This window comes from Anopheles arabiensis, chromosome 2 (genome assembly GCF_016920715.1).
Source record: "Anopheles arabiensis isolate DONGOLA chromosome 2, AaraD3, whole genome shotgun sequence".
Taxonomy (NCBI): domain Eukaryota; kingdom Metazoa; phylum Arthropoda; class Insecta; order Diptera; family Culicidae; genus Anopheles; species Anopheles arabiensis.
In genome coordinates, this window is record NC_053517.1 from 32399069 (window position 1) to 32420040 (window position 20972).

Consider the following 20972-nt stretch of genomic DNA (forward strand, 5'->3'; position numbering starts at 1 on the left):
TTTAAAACCCAAAATAAAGGCAGGGTATCGTTAACATGTAATCAATTTCGGATAATTCAATCACCCCCAACAACACCTTCTAATGGTTGTGTTGTGTTTTTAAATATGTTAACTAATTTTATTAGTCAATTATCTAAATGGTTTTTTTTGTTTGCTTGCTCGGACACTATCCTTTCCCCAGTGTTTACATTTTGCGGATATTTTTACGCCTCCGTTTTCTGCATTTTGGTCGATTCTTGTGAGTTAGCATAGCCATTGAAACGTGATCAGTTGCACTTACACCATTCCCCCTCCCGAGGTGTAAGGCCTTCCCAATTGTTAGTCGGGTAACAATTTTCTTCTAGCAGCAGGTTGGGGGGAAAGGAAAGATCATTATCATATTGTTACCATCAATTTGTCGCCCTATATTTTTGTAGGGTGTTTACTGCCATACTGCCGCAGAGGCGTTGTTTTCTTTCGTCTTTAATTCTTCTCTGTTTTGCATAATTAGTACAACCAGTTCGGATTACGATTATTACCTTCACGATGGTTGTTGCTACTAAAATGGAAGTATTGGGTAACGGCCCTGCAAACAGCGTATCAACCCCGTACTGCTGCTGCTGCTGCTGCTGATCAGTTAGATTTGTTTATGATTTGTTATAAATTTCATACAGGTTTAGCTACTCTACTTTTATGTAAAAACAAATCAAATTAAAACGAAATTGTATGACATTTTTTCGTCGTAATTAAACAACGTTTTAGCTTGCACCCTTTTTGGCCGACCATGGAGCCGTAGAACAAACCGAACTCTCTGTGTGTCTGTTTGTGTTTGTGGAATGGCAACGGAAATTTACGTACATTATTCTCTTTCCTGAAACGTTCTCAACCATCACAAACAAATGGTTTAACAAAAAAACAAAAAAAAACACTTGTACATATTTACACTGTTACAACATTTGTGTTTGGTTGAAGGCTGACTAGCTGTTATGATAATTTAATAAACAAAAAAGAGAAGATAACAATCGTACGTAGGTTAATTAAGTAAAACAAAAAGCTCGCGATGGAGCATTTCTCCTCGCACGGTTTTTTTGGTGGAAAATTCATACAAACTGCTCAAACAGCACCACATGACACGATCGTTTGCGGGAAGGAGTTTTCGTAGTTTGGGATTAAGGGTGAGTGTGACGACGCCAGAAACGCACAGCGGATTAATCAATCGTTCCTCATCGAGGGAGGGTTTTTTTGCGCAACACAGTGTAAGTGCGTGATCGTTAAGAGCCGTTTGCAATTGCCAATTATTCTATCATTTGTTCTTTCGCCCTCATACTGTGCTTTGCATACATGCTGCTGCCTTTTTTTTAACATTCGATCTCCTTTATCTGTTTTCTCACATCCACACTATTCGTATCGCTTAGACCGCGTTTGTGAATTTAAGGGGGCTTGTTTTTGTGATGGGTACAATATTCACGCCAGTCTCTTATCAGTCAAACAACACAACAATAACCACAACAACATAGAACAATCCCATTTTAATTGTGAAAATGATAGGACTGATCAAACAAAAATAGCGGATTAAACCCGAGAGAAAAAAAAATTCAACAATTCTCTTTGTTTTTGGTAAACCAGTTAATAAAACTCAACATTGCCATAGCCTAGTCTGGTCAGGTCGATCCGATAGGGCTGACAAAACAAATGCAACCGCGCACACACACACACCCACCCACACATCCGATGCATCGATCGGACGCGTGACTGCCTTTCAATGTGCATTCGTGTACCGGTAGAAGAATACTTTTTTAAAAACATTCAATTCATAACACCTCTTCTTCCCTTTGCATATTTGCTCCGTGCAATAATTGTCCCAGGACCTTCTCACCCATCGCGTTATTGTAATCCGCTGCAGTTTTGTGCATTGTGCTCCGAAGCGATCGGTGAGGCCTTTAGAAGATTGGAGTTTTATTGTACATCACACAATAGCGCCACCGCTTCCACCCAATTGAAGCAATCCCATTTTAATCTCTCCTTTTATTCTTCTTTGCACAATTGAGCACTATGGAAGCATTTTGTGTGTGTGTGTGTGTGTGTGTCCTTGCATGGGACCGATTTCCTCCCATTTTAAATTTCAATCGAATTAATCGCCCTGTACGCATTTATATGTATATGTGTTGAGCGGTTCTTCTTTTACTGAGCTTAAATGCACTTCTCAATGCACCGCGTTCGCCGCGTTTTGTGTGCGTGTGTGTATGTGTGATGCTATGCTGTTATCTATAATTATGCTAACATTCACTCCCAATATCATCGCTTACATAGAAGCATCATTCAAATCCATCGGTTTTTGTTTCATGCCCCACACTTAACACTCACTGCCCTCGTTCTCATCCATCCTTTCCCCCCGCTAAACAACAACACAGTTCAAATTGCTATTAATGTACGCACAGCAACACAAAACACGTTACAAATTTCGATGGCCACATTCACACACCACTCCCCTACCTATGTACAACATCGCGCTAATATCGCTCCCTATTATTGTTGTTATTACTACTGTTATTATTGTTAATGTTATAATTAGGTTTAGTACTGCAGCACGTTGCACAGGCTTTCTGGCTTGTTTCCCACCGTTGATATTGGCCTAACACATACAGAACACATGTTTTTTTTGTATTATTATCATATGATTGCAAACGTTTCCCACAGTGTCTACGAAAGGTCAGCCACCGTTTGCTTGCTGGTAGAGTATTTTTGAATTTTGTCCTATTTCTCTCTCTCTCGAACGGCCTCGAAGGCGCCATCAGCGAGGGAACTAATCGGGTAGAATCAATTGCAGCTAATTAATTTGTAACATTGCTCACGAAACACTAAACCGAAAACATTACCAAACTATCTAAAACAAAAAAAAGAAACCCGCTCATGAAACAAATGGAACTAACGCTGCACCAACTGTGAGCGGAACCGGTTTATAAGAGTGTATTGGAAGCTTTGTATCGCTACAGTTCCAGCAACGTGCCGCTCGCACAATAACGCTTCAACGAAATAAGTTACTTGGTTTTGTGGTCCTTAATATTATTGTAAGCTTACAGCAGATACACTCATCGTCGCACTTGGTTCTGTTCCGTGTTAGCTCGCACCGCCTGTTGGAGTGCGCCTGAGCATTTGCTAGTTCTCTAGACAGTGTCTCCACTTGATAGCAATGATGAGCATGTGTTGCAGAGATATGATGGGTTTCTTCCAAATATATGTAGGTTTTAACACACGCTTAGAGAAAAGGTGGAAGTGAAAGCGAAACAGCAATGTAACTGAAGTATCATTGCTCTTGTTTCATTCTCACTTTCACTTGATCGCTTAACGCCCCGCGTCCGCGATATGGATGATCGATATGGATCGAACTGGTTCACATACAGACACAACTCCCCCGAACCAGTGTGATATGGTGAGATGTTTGCTTGCTGGAATGGGTATCTCTAACGTAATGCACTTGCCCTAGCAGTGTGCATTGCCTTAACCACTATATTAACAACCTTCGTTTTTTTACTCTCCTAAAAGTAACCCTAGTTAGTTTCTCTCCCCTACTACAGTCCCTTCCTCATCCTGCTGCTGCTAGGGAGAAAATACGCGCAAACTTCGCAGCAGCGTCGCGAGCACATTCGCCAAACACTCCGCATTGAGGGCGAGCTGGCCTGCCCCGCCCGGACCCACGCGCACGCAGGCCAGCTCCCGGAAGCTGGACGCCACGTCGTGTATCTTCAGCACGATGTTGCGCGTCTGCAGCGGTGCCGACGTAGTGCGCGTCAGGTCCTGCGCCAGCTCGGTGATGCGCCGCAGCGCCGACAGGCAGGCGGTCAGATGCTCGGGCAGGTGGGTCAGGTTCGCGTCGGACATCGACACGACCAGATGCTTCGAGGCGGTCACCAGATGCAGCGCCTGGTCGGTCAGCTCGTCGCGGGCCTGCTGGAAGCGGTCCTCGTCGATGGCGCTGCCACCGCCCGCCGTTTGGGCGGCGGAGCAGGCCGCCGCCACCTGGTCCAGCTTGACCAGCAGGCCCGCCATCGCCACGTCCGTCTTGGCCATCAGCGTGTCGACGTTCAGCACGTGCCCGTTCCTGTTCGACAGGATCGGACTGCCCGGGTTGCTGAAGGTGATGCCGACCAGCGCCGGCGACGCGCCGCTGGTCGGCAGGGACGTTTTGCGGGACAGCTGGGGCGAGCAGAGCAGCGTCAGCTGGGCCCTACTGTCCGGCGGCGGGTTCTTCAGACAGACCGGCGGGCAGTCGCTGTGCGACCGCTGGTGGCCGGCGGCTGGGTTCGCCGGTGCGGGCAGGCTCTTCCCCTTGTCCGGCTGGGGGTCGTCCGCTGCGTGGTGATTGAACGCCCGCTCGATCTCCCTGTAACAGTTCGGATTGCGGTGAAGATGGGGCGACCCGATGCCGGCCGTCCGGACGGGGGAGGAGTTGGCGGACAGGGACACTACACCCGCCGGATGGTGCAGATGGTGCTGCAGGTGATGGTGCGGCAGCGGCGGCACCGGGGGTGACGACTGGTGGTGATGGTGAAACTGGTGCACATGGTTCAAGGTGTTGGTGGTGTTGGTGGTGGTGGTGGCGTGCGGACTGTTCTTCAGTATCGGGACCGGGCTGCGCAGGATGCAGGGCTTGATGGGTACCGGAGGTAGGGGCGGTTTCTTCGGTGGCAACGTGGCCAGCAGCGGCACTGCCGGTGGAGGTGACTGCTCGAAGCGGGGCGGTAGCGAGGGGGGATCGGCTGGACCGAGCTCGTAGTAGTTGCCGTTCGTCCGCCCCGCCCCATACTGCCCCCCGGCGGTGGTGGTGGTGGTGGATGGAGGCGAGCGAGCAGGAGAACCGAGCCGCAGCTGCAGCTCCGCACTCTTGGGTGGTCGCTGCGGGGGACTCGGCTGTTTGGTGGAGGTGGTCGTGTGCGGACAGGGTTTCGGTGGAAGTGCCAGCGGAGGGACGTTGTCGGTGGCAGCGGCGCGCTGCTGCTCTTGTTCCGCGTCGCCGTTCTGTTTGTCCTTCGATTTGGACTTGGCGCAGCACGAGAACGGACCTTTCCGATCGACGGTAGGATACTCGATGACATGGCCATTCGATGCACCATTACTACCACCACCACCGGCATCACCATTCATCATACCCTTGGAGCCATGGGTACCGTTCGCCGTTTTGGGTTCGTTTGCCGCACCGGAAGCGGCCACCGCTGCCGCACTGTTGCTGTAAAGATCGTACTCCGCCGTCTCGGTGGTGGTAGTGTTGGTGGGGCCCTCCGTCGGTGGGTAGTACACTTCGAACCGGGTCGGATCGTACGCATACTTCGCGAGCAGCGCACTCGCGATCGCACCGTTCGCGACGGTTGACGGAATCGACGGACCGCCGTTGGTGGAACCAGTGCGCGGTCGCGGTACCGGCTGGTGGTCCGCCTCGTAGTTCAGGTTCTTCAGCGTGTTAATGTTATTGTTCGTGCTGACCGCGGCATTCGGCTTGGGAGGGGTGGTATGGTTGGGCCGCCGGCCGACCGGGGAATGGTGGGTCGGGTCGGATGGCGGGTGCAGGGGTCCCGGCTCGGTCCGATCGCTCAGCCCGGGCGGCGGTGGGATAATGTACGAAAGGATCTCCTCCGGCGTCAGCTCGACGGCCGGCGTAATCTTTTGGGTCGGGGGCTCTATCGTTACCTGCTTGAGAAACTCTTCCAAATCGCCGGTGGTGGTGGTGGTGGCCGCTGCCGCGCTGCTACTCGCCTTACTGGCCGCACTCGCTGGAGTGGTCCGGCCTGGAGGCGCCTTGTTTGCACCCGTGCCATCGTCAAACCCGGTCGGCGGCACGCTCAGCACGTTCAGGTTGTCCAGCTCGTCGGGCGTCTGGGGCGGTGGGATCGAGCGAAGATCGATAATGTCCGGATCGGTTTCGATGATCGACTCATCGCCGAGCAGCTCGTACCCGTACAGGTCGGCCAGCTTCTTCGCGGCCAGATCGGTACCGTCCGAGCCGAGTTCGCTGGCCGTGCTCGCCTCCTTCAGCTGGCGCAGATAGTCCTTCAGGCTCGTGTCCCGTCCCTCGTTGCCACTGTCCGGACTGTGCAGCCCGAAGCTGGTGCGGATGGTTTTGTTGCGCGCATTCGCGCCGCCGGCACTGTTTGTAGCCCCGTGCAGTGCCAATGGGAGCGTCTGCTGTGCGTTGTGCTGCATTGCGAGGCTGCTGGTGGAGCTTTGCGTCGTTTTGTGAATGGGCGAGCTGTTCGGGGTGTACAGCGACTCGGAGTCACTTTCGCTCTGCGACAGATCGTTGCCGAGCGCCTGCAGATCGCTCAGTATCTGGCTCAGGCCGGACACTTTGCGCTGGGTTTTGGGTGTGTTCTGGGCCGACGAGCCGACCGGCCCTTCCAGCTTACCGTTCAGCTCGGCGAATGGGGCGGTGTAGATCGAGCTCAGACCCTTCGCGATCCCATCCAAACCCTGGTTGATGGTTTCCGTCAGCAGGGTCAGTGAGTCGCTGTGCTTCAGCACACCGGGACCGTCCTCGTTCGAGCTTTGCTTGCTGCTGTTGAGGCTTTCGCAGTCACTCTCGTCCACGTCGACCGAGGTTTCGCGCCAGAAGTTAAGCTTGCCGACCGGCTTCACGTCAAACTCGTGCCCATAGTCACCGTGCTCGTTCAGGTAGCGTTCCGAGCTTTCGACCATCTTCTGCATCTCGGCGACGCGGCGCAGTACCTCCTCGTTGCGCGCTTCCGAGACGGCCATCGGGATGCCGCCGATCTTGCCGCCTGGTGCCACTGTCCCATCCTTGGACAGGCGCATGGTATCCTTGCCGTTCGCTTCGAAATCGTACTCCTGCAGGCTGGGCCGAGTGTTCTTGTTCGAGATGCGAGCGCTGTTCGCGTTGCGATCGCACTCATCCGACCGGCTGGACGAGCTGATCGAGCCGGTGGCACTGCGGAACCCGGTTGAATGGTAGGGCGGTGGCATCAGGAATGCTATGCTGTGCGTTGGCTTCTCCGTGGGCAGATAGCTCCAGCCATTGCTGACGACCGTGTGCTGCGACAGGTACGGGGGCGCAATGTCCTCGATCTGGGTGTCGCGCTCCTGCTCCAGCGGCAGTTCTTTTCCTGTGAATGGAGCCGGTGAGATAGTTGTTAGAATGAGGTTTGAATTTTAGAGGACGCAACAGGGCTTCACACTTACCGGCCATCAGTCGGTAGTAGCCGGCCAGTACTATCGCAAACTCGGACGCGTCGCGATCTTCCATCGCGAAGTGTATGACACGATCGGGACTTATAAACACGGTCACCGTGTTGGAGACGTCATCGTCGCGCGTGACCACCACACGGATTAGTTCCTCAAGATTGCAGATCGGTTGAGGCTGGGGATGAAGAAGTTAAGGGGAGTGAATTAGAATTGTTTAAGTTGTGAATGTCCTAGCAGTAACAGGTAGTTTGGGGAGAACTGCTTCCTCAGACTACAGAGTAACCGGTTGGCAATCAATGTCCCTGCATGTAACTCAACTCCATGCTGTTGTAGGTGGTGACCTTTAACCCGAGAGTGGCGAAATTTTGAACGACTTCAAAAGAGTGTTCAGTACTCGTACGTCAGTGATGATGGTGTTACCATCAGTTTAGACTTTGCCTAGTTTCCCATGTCTTCTGGCTCTATAGGAGACTAGCAGACCAACTATGCATATGCCAAATATAGGTTGAATCAAAGAAGGTGGTCTCAACTCTCGCAATCCCACCCGCACGAGATAAACCCCTGGCGTTAGATCATTGGTGGTAGCCTTCATCCACTTTCAAAGTCAATGTTAATATATTTAGCAGTTTGGTCGGTATTTTAAAATACGTTATTGCGTCATATTTTTTTGTATATGCTGCTATGAAAACTATGAAGGTATGGTAGGCGTCATGTATGTATTCTGTCATCTTCTCCAAGATCTAATATTTTCAATTCACTTTCCCATAACTCAGTAATAATTGAAGAATTGATGGATTTCAATTTCTAGTATACGAATACGAAGTTGAGGTGGCAGGATGGCTTGGAGGCATATTGCATGCATATTCACACCCACCTCCAGCAGTCTTTTCATTGATGAGCCTTTGGAGACCCTTGAACCAGCCACGATAACTCATAAAAAAATAACAACAATATGAAACTGTGGCCAGTAATTATGGACAACCTTATGGCTTGGATTTCTCTTTTGCCAAGTCTAGTTAACACAGAAGCACTATAACGATAGTAACTGAACCATGATCAAAGATCCATTAGACGACCATGTTTATCGTCTTCCGATAAGCTCGTTACATCAAACTTATCCCACCGAGTCTTATCGAAACACAGGTACACGTAACAAGACTTTTCCAGATAGTTTATCTTCCCCCAAATCCATGCAACCACTTCACACTGATGCATCCATCCTCATTAATAGCACGACAAGCAAACAAAGTTGTACAACCGCTGGCCATGCAACAAAGCAACAAAAAGAAAGATCATCCTCCTGAACAACCCCAAACTTTGCGCTTGCTGTACCGTCAAGAAAATGAGGAAGTAAGGCCAAAACTCCAGGCAAAAGGAGAGAATGAGAAACTCAACGAGATAAATGAGGTGTCAGCCGTTGAAGCTAGCTTTGCCGCTGCTTTTAACGCAAATTATCCTGCCACTGAAACAAACTCATCCAGAAACGCGCAAAGATTTTCCAAGAATCAATCATGCTCCATCCCTCTGCAGGTTTGTTTTTTTTGTGGAGGGGAATTTTGTTGGAAAGTTTTTCCGAGGGAGCGGTGCGGAAAAGTTTCGCTTCTGCGGATCGTTTATATCATTCTCCTTCCATACCCGGCAAGTTGCCAGAAACGGTCCCTGTGCCTGAGATCCTTTCGGAAGTAGTTGAACTTGCGGCAATGAATATGAGTATGCATACAGGGAAATTCACCCATAAGCACAGAAACTCACACAGCTTGATATCTCGTCTGTCTATGGCCAAATTGATTCAATCCATTCACCGTAAAGCCTACCCACTTCAAGGTACTGGGGAGATTCGTTCGTTTTGAAGGGGGGATGTTTTTCGTCTGCCGGAGATATATTTTTCAGCAGGTGGTAGTGTATGTTCTCTCTCTCTTTTGTTCTCTCCCTTTTCAACACTCAACTGCCAACCGGGGCACGATGGAAGCAAGAGCATTCAGCCAAGCACAGGAACTCATTCTTTCGCTATAATCGGAAAACTTTTAAAACATCCGGTACACTGTAGAACTATTTCCCTGTGCGCGTACGTTTACGTTTCACTTCGAATCATAGTTAAGTGGGGTGGCAGAGTAGACAGAGAGAGAGAAAGAGAGAAAAAAGAGAGAAAGATAGGGACAGAGTATGGATCTTTCGGTCTTATCCCAAATGGTTCAACGTGGTAAAAGCAGTTGCGAAGTAATAAGGTTATGAAGGGAACCGCTTGGAAAGATTTGCTCACACCGCAACCTGAGGCGGGTGAGGAGGAGCTGGGGCACTAGAATCAGTCTTTCGCAAATCTTTTCGCAGTATAAGCATTCATTATGAATGGGGGTTGGTGTGCTGAGCAAAGTTTACTTTTTCATCAAAAGCTTCCTGGCGTTCCGAGATTGGGCTGGAAGTGTTACTAATTCCTTTTTTGTTCTTCAATTGAGGCGATTTAAGCTCATTCCGTTCAGCACTGTGTACCTTCAACTAATTTTTTTTCGTACTTTTGGCGTTCATTTCATGAATTTAATGAAGCAATTGAAAGTTTTCCTTTTTATATTGGACGGTTTAAGTTAAACTTAACAAAATCACATTCTTCACATTCACTCACAACTCTGTCAAAAGGGCAAAAAGTTGACTAGTTAAAAGGAAAAGATTGACGCTACTCCCGAAACTACAATAAAGCTTCCAGAGCAAGCAGTAAAGAAGCAAGCAAAACCGATTTGTAAGAAGCTCATAATGGAAAATTGGATTCACGACGACGAATGGGGGTGAATTACTGGCCCTGAAAACCTGCATAGAGCAGGAAGGGCTCTCTGATTAGCACCACCATCATCACGATCAATCGTAGATCGTCACCTCTACCCGGAGTAATCTGTAATTACCATCCATTTCCAAGACTAATGCCTCGGCAAACAGCATTTTCTAAAAGCCAAACAAATCACGCTTCCGGTTCGAGGTGGTCGTCATCGTCACCGTCCTGATCAATCCTGCTGAAGTTACTGGGCCAGCAGGAGTTACTGGGTCGTGAGGACTGCTTGCGCTCTCCAGGAGCTTGGGGGAGGGAGAGAGAGAGAGACAAAATGGCCACCGTGAAACCGTGCGAGCGAAGAAAAAATGTGCGAATCGTTTTGGCGCAAAGATTGGCGTACCGTTTTGCAAGTTGTAAGGTTGATCGTTATGCCGGGTACGTGGCTATACGGGGATACTACCGCTACACACACATCACAGTACCAAGCGTTTGCGCTATTAGGGCGAAGGTGCGTGCGCGTGAGGGTGGATAATAAATTCTCATTAAATATTTGCCCTAGATTTTCGTTAACAAATCTCACGGGCGGAGTGGTTGTTGCTTTCATTCCGTCCCGTCGTCCCATTCGTTAGGCACTAAATTTCCGTCCTGTTCAATGGGTGGGGGGCGACTGGTTCCTCGAACCGTCCCTTGAAAGTTTTCTTGGGAAATTGTTGACCAAGAGGTGAAAGGGACCCGAGGGATTGCAGAGAGGAACAGCAAGCGTGAACCGTGATTTTCGGAAGATTGGTGCTTAATTACAGCTCGCGGGCAAATTAGCTGCCTCTCGAGGGTGTGTATGTGTGGGAAGCAACTTTGGCCTCGTTCCTCACCCTCCTCTTGGGAGTGGAAGTGTATTGGGCAAAAGTTTGCAGCAACAGTTTTCCGGTTCAGTAGCAGTACAGGATGTTGTTTCCTGTCCTTCTTTGTACACATGACAGTAGTCTGCTTCCGTAGGCTGTGAATTGCTGCTTTTCATGTACGCCGCGCACTCGCGATTGTGGTTTAACCGTTTTAATCGAAAGAAAATAAAGTTTAAAGCACCAAGAGCAGTAGGGGGGGGGGGCAGTTTACTTACCACCGTGTTGCGAACGCCAGCAATTTGGCTCAACCCGAACCGGGGGCTAACGAGCAGGACCCGCTCCACACCGTCGCGCTGGTTCGTGCTGAAACACTTCGCACCGTAGCTCGGCAGGCCGGAGATGATGTCGAGATAGTGGATTTTAGCCTGCAACGAGAGGCGCAAACCGTACTTGGATGACTGCTGTTAAATGGACCGGGGAAGCCAACACATACCTGCAGCTGGGTGAGCATTTTCGTAGACGAACCGGTCATCTGGGAGTTGAGCTTCAGGAAGTGACCGAGCAGCCGTCGCAGCTCCTTCCGTTTCATTCCTTCGATCAGCGAAGCAGGCACAAAGCGATCCAGTCCAAACTCTCGTCTAGTAGTAAAAGCAGGGAAGGGGCGGCAGAGGAAAGAAATTTGATTAATATTAATTACAAAAGTGCGAAAGAAAACGGAGGAATTCTGGCACGCCACGAAATTAAATCAAATGACCCCAAAATGTCAGCACACTGTATATGAGTGAAGCTCACGTTTGACCCATGGCTCCGTGCAATAGAGAGCAAAAAAGGAGAATGGAAATAAGTCAGCGAAACTTTCCATGCGCACATTGTTTTACATGCTGCGAAGTAGCTTTCGGTTGTGAATAAATTCTTTGCCCGGGAAACTTGTACGTACGCCCTTCGAGGCGTACTTGCCGCCGCGTGGTTGCGAACACGAAAGGAAAATCTCTACATTAAACACGAAAGAAAAACTCTCGCACCACCGAAAACTTTTCCTTCGTAAGTATCTAAACCACACACACACACACACTCTCTGTTTGGTTCCTTCCATCTTGCCATCCCGGCCGCACGGAACTGCACTGCAATTGCACAAATATGTGTCACCTTGTGGGCAAGCAGGATGGAGGAGATGGCGGTTCTTTGCCACTTCGGTCCGGACAAATCCGCATACTTAGCGCAGTAGTGTTGAACGGTAAGCAATCCAGCCAAACTTTCCACCGGCTTCCATTTTCCCGGACTGGGAGGACGGTTGGTGTGAGTGGGCGGCAGAAGAAAATATCCGAAATGCCGGAACACTTTGCACAAATTGAACTAATTGCATGGCAAGGCGGAAGCGATGGGTTTGCATTGTCATTGTCTTAAGTTGAACGTCGCGAGTTGGGAATGCTTTGAAACACTAGCGCTTCAACCAGCAGCGTCCCACATGGCCCTGTAAAAAACAGGGATGAGGGACAGGAGAAGGATAGTTTGGAACAACTTTTCACTTGCCATGGAGTCGTTTGTGTTTTTCTTTTTATTAAGTTCCCGGCAGCTCTCTGCTAAGGGTACAGTGACTTTGGGCAAACGATCCGTTTCATGTGTGGCTAACGGGGTAGAAGCATCGTTGCATGTGTGTGTGAGGGTGATAAAATATTTGACAATAAAAAAAACAACCGAATAAAAGCGAACACGGAAATGCTCCAAAAGTCTTGCAAGTTTTGCGTCGGCAAGAAAAGCACGCATTGTCTTTCGAAAGCGCTGTGATTGCGTGGACCCATCGTTTGTAGCGAATGTTTCCTATACAGTTTTTATTCTTCATTCTGTGTGTCTTTACCATACGACCCCTTCCCCCACTTCCACCTTCCGTGTACTTACTCAACAGTTTTTACAGTCAGTTTTGCGGGCGAAATGTTGTTTGCCAGCGCGTGCTGGTGCATGTGCAGCGCCGCCAGGCGTAGGGCCACCTCGGGCTGCAGCTCCGGTGCGAACCGCTCCTGTGTGACATCGTTGCAGCACTGCAGGAACAGATAGTCGAGCGCGTTGAGGTCCTTTTGCGCGAGGGCGGCGGCTGACACGGGCACGAACGTTACCCGGAACAGGCAGCGCAGCTTGTGCGCACCGGGCCGTGCCGCTATCTGTTGGAAAGAGAAAATGAGGCCCGATGTCGAGACGTAGTGTTAAGGTGAGTTTGACTACAGAGAAGAGGATACAGCAGTGTATAGTGTCACACAATAAGGATGTACAGATTTATTTCTTTTACTTGCTTTTTCGATTTGACAGAAAGTTACCCTCATTAAAAAGATGCTTTAATAGTGTGGTAAACCTAAACTGGTGGGTTTTTAATGAAAATAGGTCAAATCGAAGGGGAGAATGCAATTCTACATTCAAATTAAACGTTACATCTTGAGCAAGAATTGATTTTTTTTGCAAGAAAAGCGTAGAAAAACAGTAAAATAGAATTGTAAGATAAAACAATCGAATAATATTTTCAGTTATTGGCTATTCTAACAAAAAAAAAACACGTTGTAAATCATAAACCATCAAGTAAATTGCTTGCTTATTGCAATAAAATGAAGTACGCTAAACTATTCCATGATCTCATAACAAACAATATAGGCTTAAATTATTTGATAGGACAGCAAAAGTACACTTTGCAGTTCGTTTTTTTAAATAATTTATTGCAATGAATCTATTTTTGTTTTTTTAGTCTACTTTTTTAATAGAATATGTTTTCTTTACGTTTTGATGAACTTCTCTCCTCTAACAGAGCTTACAGAGAGCTTACTTTTTGTTTACAGCTCTTTAAAAGTGGTAAAACAAGTTTTAAACAACGAACAAACTCTTTCCTACACGAGGGGAAATGTAATCGCTTTTCAATTAGTGATTGGCATTCCATCGATTTCCATCATTTCCTAATCCTGAGACTTCCCCAAAACCGAAAAGATTGATGAGCGCACAAAACTTCCGACGCTTGCGTATCCATCTGTACATGTGTTTGTGTGGCTGTAGAAGCTGTACACCCTTCACACCCCTTTCCACTTACCCGTGCTACGGTTTCCTGCGGGTCCAGCAGGGTCAGCTTGTTCCGCTTCAAACTTTTCACGTGCTCCACCACGAGACTGAAGTGCTCACCGGCGGTTAGGCATAACTTATCGCGTAACGAAGTAACAACATTCTGTGGAAGGGCAAGGAGGAAACCACGAAACGAGCAACAGGTAGGGAGGTAGGGAAGAGAAACGAAATGAAAGGAACAAAGATGTAGAATGATTAGTGAGGGTATTGGCAATTGAAATGCTGCTTCACAAAGGCGCAAAAGCTTTGCTTTTACAGCATCTCATTATGCTGGGCGAGCGCGTCGCTTACGGGAAGTTTTTGGAAGCAGTGAAAGATGGAACGGCAATACATACCTGTACAGTGGTGGTCGAGTCGTACTTGAACGATTTGGTTTGACCGTTCTCGAGGAACACTTTCAGCACGTTTGCCATCGGCGGCACGCACAGATCGCCGAGGGAAAAGGCAGATGGCTGTAATGAGATAGGCGAGAAAAAGAGAGTGAGAGAGAGTAAGTGAGATGCGAAACAGAGAACACACGATAAGAAGGCTACACAAATGGGGCAAAATAATTACAAGATTTCCTTTTTGGGATGAAATTTTGCATTCCCTTTGAAAGATAATTCCATAACCGCTTCCGGTCAGAGCGTTTCATTATCCTGACGCTTTAAAGTCGGGGCAAAAATAAATAAGAATAAATAAATGGAAGGCAAAAATTCCAACCGACAAAATGAGTGTAGAATTTCCGGTTTATCTGATTTGCGTGTGAATTATTCAGTACAGTAACAACGCCCAGAAACGCCCATTATCTTATGAAACATTTTAAGCACACACAAAAAAAAACAGAAACATTAAAATCTCCCTCCCTGCAAGCGGACCTCGTTCGACTGCATTGGCACGGGAAATTAATTAATCTCCGGAAAGAAAGATCGTTCGTGTCTTGTGGGAAATATGGAAAAAAATGTGTACAAAACAACGATTTTTCTTGTGCAAACACCACCGCAAAGATCTGGCCGAAGCAATTGGTCAAACAGTGCAGGGATATGGAATGAGTGAGTTGTTGAAGTTGGGATTGGGGTTTCCTGTTTCCAATCCTCCGTCGTGTGCCATCGTGCATTGTTACAGGGCAACAGCAACAACAACAGTAGCAGCAACAGCAGCATCGCCAGGAGGCATTTCATTCGGGCTGGATTTAAAATATTGCCCAAAGCCTCCGAGTCGTTGCCAAGGCAGGAGACGCGGCATTGTGTTGTGAGAATGGAGCTGCCCATCCAGCCAGCCCCGACTGGTTCATCCCGTAAGCCCACTCTGAGGAAGTGCTGATAACATTGTTTCGTTGCATTTATTCCTCACATCCGGGTTGCTCGCTTCTATAATCCCCCGGCCCACCGCTCCTTGCTTCCTCCGCGGTGTCAAAGTCAACCGTTGGTTGTTGGAAAAGTAGTCATCGGAAAGCTTTTCGGGGGAAAGTTTTCTCTCCGTCCTCTGTGGTTGGAAGACTCCGTTCTCTCCCTGTTTGCTCGAGACCCCCCAACACTTGACCTACAGCAGTGCAAAGGGGGCCAGACAGGGGAGGGTCGAGTGTAGTTGCCGGATTTTCCAAGGATAATACTGTGGGCAGAAATTTGCCAGATTAATTATTCAGTAACCGACGCTCCTGGCGTCCGACGTTCGGCGGGTGCGGTAAAGCGCCGGGTTTTGGCAGGGTACACAACTGCAATCGGGCGACTGGTGTAGTGCGGACACTACGGAACTACGGATAGTTCCGCACCGAACGTTGGGCAAGCTTCAACTGCAACGCAGGACTTTTTCAAGCGTGCTCGACTGAAGTGAGCAGATATGTGTGTGTGAGTCGCTGGGGGAGAGCTTTTGCAAGGAAAGATAGAAGGGAGGGAGGATAGTGGTGGCATTTAAAAGCTGGATGTGGTGAAATGTGTGGTTTTTAAATATTTATTTACTAACAAGGGTTATGATGCCAACAGGCAGGAACGGCGCGCTGGGAAATAGTTTTACCGAATAGCCGGCAGGATTGCATGATGGAGAAATAATAACGAGTTTTGAAGAACGGACTTTTCTTTTCGATGGATATGTTTTATGTTTGACATGCTTGGAATGAAGCAAATACAAAATAGGGTAATCCTGAGCAAAAAAAAAAATGCTATATACATTTTTATGCTTATTTCGTGACGATTTCTTTTTTGTATCATGAAATAGTATCGTAAAAAAGTTCAGATATTATTGCCAAAATACAATGAATTTGAATAAATCAATCACATTAATCATAATATAGTTATGGTAAACAAACCTACTTCTTTTACTTCTTATTATTTAGCGAGAAATGATTTATCCAGTGCTGCAAAATGTCATTGTCATTGTCGTAAATAAATCTGACTGAAACAAAATCCATGTCAGCGTCACGTACTCAATTGTGATCAGAGGTGATACCCAAAACTATTGGTGTGATCAATACATGCTTCGTGACATTTTTGCGACCAACGCTTGGTCAGTCACTATGTTACGACTTTTTTTTTATTGTGATCAGTTCTGCAAAATGTTACTGACATAGTCATGACAAATTCCGACTGAAACAAAATAATGTCAGCGTCACGAGCTCTATTGTGATCGTCACGATATTGTGATCAGAGGTGAGACTCAAACAGTTGTGGCGACCAGCACATGCTTAGTGACATTGTGTGCAACCAACTGTTTACCAGTCACTTGGTCGCGACATTTTCAGTCGGTGATCATCCCGATAGTCATGGGAGATATGCGGTGCGTGCGAGTGGTTCCAAGAAACAAAATGAGCATGTTTTTTCGCTCTTTTGACCCTACAGACAGTCAAAGCAGACAGAGTGAGAAAGAATGCTCATTTTGCTGTTTGGGACCACACGCCAAGTATATTCCAAGATTGTCGTGATTATCACCGACAGAAAATGTCATGACCAAGAGCGTGACTAACAGTTGGGTGCTAATCAAAATGTCACTCAGGATGTGATTGATACTCCAACTGTTGGAGTTTCATCACTGATCATCTCAGTTGTGTACGGGAGGAATACCCTTTTGTCTTTCTTTACTCAATTTATTCTTAGCTTATTAATTATGATATTTGTTTATGTGAGGCGTTATCAATCTAATGTTTGCCTAAAAAAAAATATTATGAGTTTCCATTTCACGTTTTAACTTTTGATTGTTTATAACAGATAAGTTAAGAGATAAATAATTAATCACATGGAACATATTTTACACTATAATCTACACATTTTACATTTTACACTATAACATTAACATACACTATAGTGTTTACATGTATTGCATATTACAGAAATGTTATGTTTAAGTTGCAGGAAAATTAATCATTTACTTTCATTTTGCTTTTCAAACTCGTAACAATGAAACAATCATTAGAGAGCAATAAAAATGTTGATAATATACAAATTATTCAATACTTTTTATGTAAATGCCTTTCCCTTGATTTTTTTTTATTTTTACACAATATTTGCTGGTTTCATAATCAGCATTTTAAATGCAAGCAAAGTTTCTGACGCACCATTTTCAACTCAAATTACCAGCACATATTCATTATCATTTATGGGGAAATCGCGAACGTGCTTCGAATAGGTGACCCACAATCAAAGGTGCTACAAACAAGGCTCCGACACACCTTCAATCACCAACGCCAATGTGGTTCAACGAGTTGTGTAGGTCCCGATGAAGTGGGGGAAGAAGAAGAAAAAAAAACTAACACAAAAGATACACCGCTACAACATTGCCATGATTTAAATATGCTAATGCTACCACACACCATGGCCCCGGTTAAATCAGGACAATTTTTTACCCACCCCCTGGGGGCGTGATTTCAGCAACATCGATAACCACCGCCACCGCACACACACACACCTATACACCCTCACACATACGGGCACACCGTGGAATACCGTGGAGTAAAAGGTGGGCCAATGACATGATCGGGACCGCGGGCCGGAACAATCGGAAACATGATAAGGGTTTCAACATTTCCTCCCTCCCCTCGCCTCACCATGTCGCTCCATTACCGGCACACAGTCAACAGAGCTTGTAATGGAGGCAAAAAAGGAGCAAAACGAGGGTGTGTAAGCACGAAACAGAAAGACCGAGTGTGTTACGGGTCAAACAACGGTACATATACATAACCTCACACACACATACACACACACACACACATCGGAATCATGTATCATTTTCCACCGTCTGGCGGTGTTCCAGCACACGCTAGGAATATGTAGATGTTGCACTTTCTTTGTGAAAAACGATCAGGAAAAGGCCTCGCGTAAGGGAAAAGTAGGTGAAACATAGAGAGAGAGCAAGCGAAAACGACGGAGCAAATGTGAGTAGGTGTAGATAGGAATTGGCAGCTCAAATGGATGCTGGAAGGGTTAAATAAAAGATAGATTGCGGTCGGTCGCAAAAGTATTATCGGCTAAAGTGGTTCAGCGAGTTAAAGGCTGGCAAACACACATCGTTCACGGCGAAGCTGGCGATGTCGATGGCAAATGAGCATAGGAAACATGGGGAATTGAAGGAATCTTCTTAAAAATTAATTCCACAGCACCGAACGTATGTTGGGTAGAAGCTTTTAAAGATTTAAGATAGATAAGGAATTTACTTTAAAAATGAAATATTTTGTCCAATCCTGCAACGTTGCCAGCTCGTGGCATTCCCACCTCCTTTTCAACACTCTTCACCACTCCTCCCTGTTGCCGCAGCTCGGAAGGAACACATTCGGGGGCGGTGAGCGTAAGAACAGTTCCTTCGCCCGATAAGGACGGCAACAAACAAGCGAGAGATAACCAACAAGATGGTGCATTTGCGTTTGGCAAGGAGCAACATAACTGGCGACATGTAGCCGGATGCGCAAACATGTTGCTCCGGCAAATGGTGGAAGATTTGCCGCCCAAAGTCGCACATGTTCCCGGCACGAACGGGGGGGTGGCGGAGGGCCAGCTCGAGAAACGGGGGCAACGCGAACCGGGAATGAACGCAAGATGAGCAAACAAGGCGTACACTGCCGGTTGCGCAGAGATATCATGTCATAAGGCACACACAATCCGCAGACTAAATATTTGGATTGTTAGCGAACGGTGGTGGTGGCGACAGGGGCGGGCAAAGCAAGGAATAATGCCAACCCAGCTAACCGGAATGGAATGCAAACGAATGAGCGGACGGGATGTGCTACAGTTTTCCGTTGTCATATTTCCTCCCTTTTTTTGCTATTCTCTTCAACTTCTTTCTGAAGGATAACGCTCAGTGCAATATCTCGCTAGCGCAGATAAATTCCGAGAGCAGGTATTATCTGATCCTGTGCCACTTTTCCGCCCCGACTTGTGGGATGTCTGCATGTGTCTCGTTGTCTGATGCCCCCCCTTGCCCAAGTTTTCATTCGCTGTGAAACGGGCCTTCGCCCCAGCATCAGCTCGAGCGAGGGTTTATGATTCCCTTTCGCTGTTTTCTGATTGACGTTTCGCCGCTTTCATTGCGAGGAGTTTTTAAAATCGAAGTGGAATGAAAAATCGAATCAGCGGAAGCAAATCGTTCGCTATGAAGGCGCAACCCACCGATGATAAAGGGGGGGGGGGGGTGAATCAAATTTTCCATCATTATGCTGAAACAATTCAAAACGGTGCGGGCAGGCAGCAGCATTTTGGCTCTGGCAGGATTTTGCGTTGGCATAAGTGACGGGCCAGAATTCAATCGCGCCCGTTGCCAGCGCTGGCAGATTTTGGGCGAAAGTAATCATTGAAGAGATTTGCGTTGGAGTGTACTGAACGTTGCCATGAGAAAGAAGCCGCTTCATGGGGCCTCAAGGAACCCGGATCAGTGCGCTTGTACACTGATGCTATAATTTACTGTGATTGATATTGTTGGTTGGACAGCCAAGTGTGCTTTTAAAAATGTTGCAACTCCCGACAACAAATCGCCCTTTATTCTTGGTTCGTGGTTGGTAATGACTGTCAGATCAGTAAAAGGAAAAGGTGGAATTGAGTGTCATACTATCGTTGGCTGTGTTTGCAGACGTACTTCGAGGTGAGCTAACGGCTTATTGTATCAAGCATCCAGGATCTTCCTAACATCCAGTGTCAAATATTCGATTATTCACCGCTCTTGAAAAATGAATTGCCAAGGAAATGGATAAAGAGTGCCTATTAGCATGCTTGACTGCACCAATAAGTCCATCTTGGGAGCGCTTCAGCGACCAAACATATCATCAGCGGTTGATGACAATTTTCTTCAAGTGGTGCTAAGATGTCAAACGGATGCCGTTGGTTTCTTTTCTCTCGTTTATACCAAAGTGTCGGGGTTAGACGGAAGGATTTTGAAAGGTTTTAGCATCATTATATGATATGTGATGTCAGAAACATTTTTGATGTCAGAAACTGAGCCTCTTGTTTGAAAATAATCGAAAGAAATGACAGTTTTTTGGAATATTTGCTTCAAAGTCTCCACCTTGTATCGTAATAAAGTACTTCAAATACGTATCCTCCCGTTCCCGCTTGTTTACTGTTCATAATTGGGTAGCTTTGGCGCATAATCCAAAATTATTTCCCTAAACATATTTTTGCCAGCTTCCAACGTATTAAAAGAATGTCGGCAACAATGTCGGCCACGCAAGTAAAGTTAACGTAACATTGAAATCTCCAAAAGAGGTTCAACAAATTCTTCCTCAAGTGCCGAGATAAACAACTCCTCCGGAGAAAAGCGCAATAAACTGCTTCGTGGGACGGTGTGACACGGGACGGGAAGGTTCATGGTTGTTTTGTCGGCGCGAGCAATATTCAACATTCTTAAGCGAAGGGCCCCAACAGTTGTTGCCGTCGGAATTGTTGTTGGTGGCAGGTCGGTGGCTTTAAAGCATACCATTTTTGTGTCCCACCGAGGGCAGTCGGGAGGGCTGCAAAAAAGGTAAATCTAAACTTTCGGGTTTTGTTTCCAATTTTTGTACCTACCGGGGGTGCTGCAACAGGGGAGAATAAAGGTTGATTCGCTTTGAAGCGAAATGTGGGTTGATGAATTTTTCCGGATTCCGGATTGATGGACTGACGGTGCGCGCACACCAAACCAACACACACACACACACCCCGTGAAAAACACATCATTAG

At 47.1% G+C, this 20972-nt stretch overlaps 1 protein-coding gene across 2 annotated transcripts in view; it reads right to left on the reverse strand.

The window, feature by feature from the left end:
* Window positions 1–97: 97 nt before the first annotated feature.
* Window positions 98–20972, reverse strand: part of LOC120896844 — a 134158-nt gene continuing 113283 nt past the window's right edge. For both annotated transcript variants that reach the window (XM_040301329.1, XM_040301328.1), the window contains 7 exons: window positions 14196–14312; window positions 13832–13963; window positions 12664–12923; window positions 11261–11405; window positions 11043–11192; window positions 7168–7345; window positions 98–7091 (listed from right to left, as the gene is read on the reverse strand). In XM_040301329.1, the coding sequence (XP_040157263.1) occupies window positions 3577–7091; window positions 7168–7345; window positions 11043–11192; window positions 11261–11405; window positions 12664–12923; window positions 13832–13963; window positions 14196–14312 (4497 nt within the window). In that variant the 3' untranslated portion in view covers window positions 98–3576. The remainder of the gene's footprint in view (window positions 7092–7167; window positions 7346–11042; window positions 11193–11260; window positions 11406–12663; window positions 12924–13831; window positions 13964–14195; window positions 14313–20972) is intronic.